The sequence below is a fragment of the Vicia villosa genome, linkage group LG6 (genome assembly GCF_029867415.1).
Source record: "Vicia villosa cultivar HV-30 ecotype Madison, WI linkage group LG6, Vvil1.0, whole genome shotgun sequence".
NCBI lineage: Eukaryota > Viridiplantae > Streptophyta > Magnoliopsida > Fabales > Fabaceae > Vicia > Vicia villosa.
In genome coordinates this window covers 72,653,566-72,656,220 of record NC_081185.1, presented here as the reverse complement: position 1 = coordinate 72,656,220, position 2,655 = coordinate 72,653,566, and the positions used below count along the sequence as shown (strand labels likewise).

General features: G+C 41.1%; 1 protein-coding gene across 1 annotated transcript; it reads right to left on the bottom strand.

The window, feature by feature from the left end:
* Nucleotides 1–427: 427 nt before the first annotated feature.
* Nucleotides 428–865, bottom strand: LOC131613863 (uncharacterized). Its single transcript, XM_058885501.1, has one exon. The coding sequence runs from the start codon at nucleotides 863–865 to the stop codon at nucleotides 428–430; it is 438 nt and encodes a 145-aa protein (XP_058741484.1).
* Between the last annotated feature and the right edge of the window lie 1,790 nt (nucleotides 866–2,655).

Sequence of the window (2,655 nt, the reverse complement as noted above, 5' to 3'; positions counted from 1 at the left end):
CGTAGATATATCCACGAAAGGGTTTTAAAATTCCCCTTTCCTTAGATGCATCTACGGTAAACACCCATAATTTTTCAAATTAGCACCTTCCATAGATGCATCTACGGAAGTTTCGCTATTTGTTTTTTCCAACAGAAGCAATGTAGTAGCTAGCAGTAGTGAGAAAAGGGAAAAATGCATAAACACATAAACACATAATGAAAGACTTGTAAAAAATGATTATATTGCAATGTTATAATGTATATATTACACTTTGAAACTACATAAATACATCAAAAGAGCTATCGCCGGCTAAATCTATTGGAGGTTCTAATTTTGACTTTTCGGCATTTGATTCCTTCTCGGTGTTGTTCAACCTTTCAAAATCGTGCATCGTATCCACAAAATGGTCCAGCCACGTATCGGCAACTTCAGTGTGATAAAGGGCTCATTCTGGTGAGGTAGGCTGTATGGGGCATCCCGGTTTTAAGTAAACTTGTACAAAATGACGCGATTTAGCGAGCCATCCAACATATATAATACGATCAATTGGATTTGTAGGAGGTGCCGTGCGGAGCGGAAAAAAGGTTTCACAAAAACCGTAACGCGTCAAGTCAATGCATACGATGTCATATGCGGATGCAATAAGATGCCCCATGTCCAGGAATCTCATCCAATGCGAAACCGGTGCGTAAGCGCCACCCCATGGAACAAGAGCCTCGTTTAATGATTCAAATTTGGTTTCGTCTCCAAATATCCACGTGTACGAGTCTTTATGGTTCACCAATTCTTTGATAAGATCATGACGGACAAGCTCATGGGCATCCTCTCCCTTACCAAGCAAAGCCGATACGGACCGAAATCCGCAATTACCGTCCCCCACCATATTGACGATCCGATCGATGTATTTATGCATAAAAACTGGCATCTCGTCAATGAATGGAATTTTTGGAGTAATTTGTACCTCTTTGATTGATGGGGCAATAGGTGTTGGAATCGGCGTCGAAACTTGCGGAACTTACGGTGGAATAGTCGTCGGAGGCGGTTTGCTTATGAGAGCTCCCTTGTTTGAACTCTTTTGAGATTTTTGCGATTTCAGAGTACGTGAGTCTGGAAAGCGTTTGTCGACGTGCTCAAAATATGAAGGAGACCGTGTTGTCAAGTTGTCATTTGGCGAAGGCTTCACTTTCTTGGGAGCACCCTTTGTCTTAACGGGTTGAGACGGGGGTTTCATGTCGGTTGTTTCGGGAAATCCAATCCTCTGCAATTGTTCTTTAATGATTAATTTCATGTTGTCATCGGCCATCGAAAATCTCTCTTGTATCACCTCCAATTCGGAAATAATAGAGATATTTGAATCTTCTTGGATACAACCATCATCATCAAAACTAAGTCTCTTCCAATGAGGAGTGACTTCATCCATTCTTATTGGTTCACTTAATCTCACCTTTTTGGAAAGAACACAAGCACACGGGAGACCATACGTGCTAGTGATAGTGCAACCACACTTTGCGCTATCGCTGCCAAAAGTTTCACCTCGTTTCGCCTCGTGAAAGATATAATACAATTCGGACCGAGACACATTTCCGATCAATTGAGAGTAAAGGATGTTGTCCTTAAACCGATGCTCCAAAACCGCAATGCTCCGACCGAATGAGGTTTGTATTTCATTGTGTTGGTTCGAAATCATGTGATGTATCGTGTCTCATGCTTTACACAAATCACCCTTGCTATCGCACAACCAATTTTTCAAAGTAGCATGAGCCGACTCAACTCTATTGGTGGTTGTATTTCCAATGTGTCAAACTTTATCCGTCCACGCACAAACAAACTTCTCCTTCACCTTGTCAAGAATGGTGCTTTCAACTTATTTCAATAAATCAGGATATTTTTCACATATTTTCCGAAATTACAATACGGTATCGGCGTACAATTCTTTTGTCGAAGAATTTGCAATACGAGACCATGCATCCATTATTTGGTCAACAATCAGTCCGGGCTTCACCGCTTTCCCAACTTCGGTCGCTACTTGTTTCGTCCCCACGACGACTTTAACCTTACTTCTTACATTACATGATATGTGATATCGACAAAGTAATGCATCGGAAGAAGGAAATACGGTTGCGACCGCATTCATCAAAGCGGGGTCGCGGTCCGTAACAATCACCTTAGGCATCTCAACTTGTTTCTTCAAAAGTGACTGACACACCTCCAATGCCCACCTAAAATTATCTTCTTTTTCACACTCCAAAAAAGCAAACCCAACAGCAAAAGTCTTTTCAGTAGATGTTACACTGACCATCTCAAATAATGGAAGTCGATACTTGTTGGTCTTGTAGGTAGAGTCAAGATGGAGCACCGTCGAGAAAGTGTTGAACAACTTTATTGAATCCGGATGAGTCTAAAAAATATCTTGGACCGTAACCTCATCATCGCAATTTCTGTACCGCGACACATATTTGTTATCATCCAACATTTTCAACAATTGTTGCATCTCGTTCCTATCATCCCTACTCGCCTTATTATTGCGGTACAATTGATTATACACTTGCCTTATTTTGATATGTTTGCGGGTTCCTTCCTTTTCAATGTGGCAAGTATATTTTTCGGTTAGACAAAATTCAAGGACATGTCTTTAATAGATGCCTTCTCAACCGGATTGAGCCGACATGCTAT

What these genes read in the sequence shown, in the direction of transcription:
- LOC131613863 (XM_058885501.1), bottom strand. Translation starts at nt 865, where the DNA reads ATGGTGGGGGACGGTAATTGCGGATTTCGGTCCGTATCGGCTTTGCTT.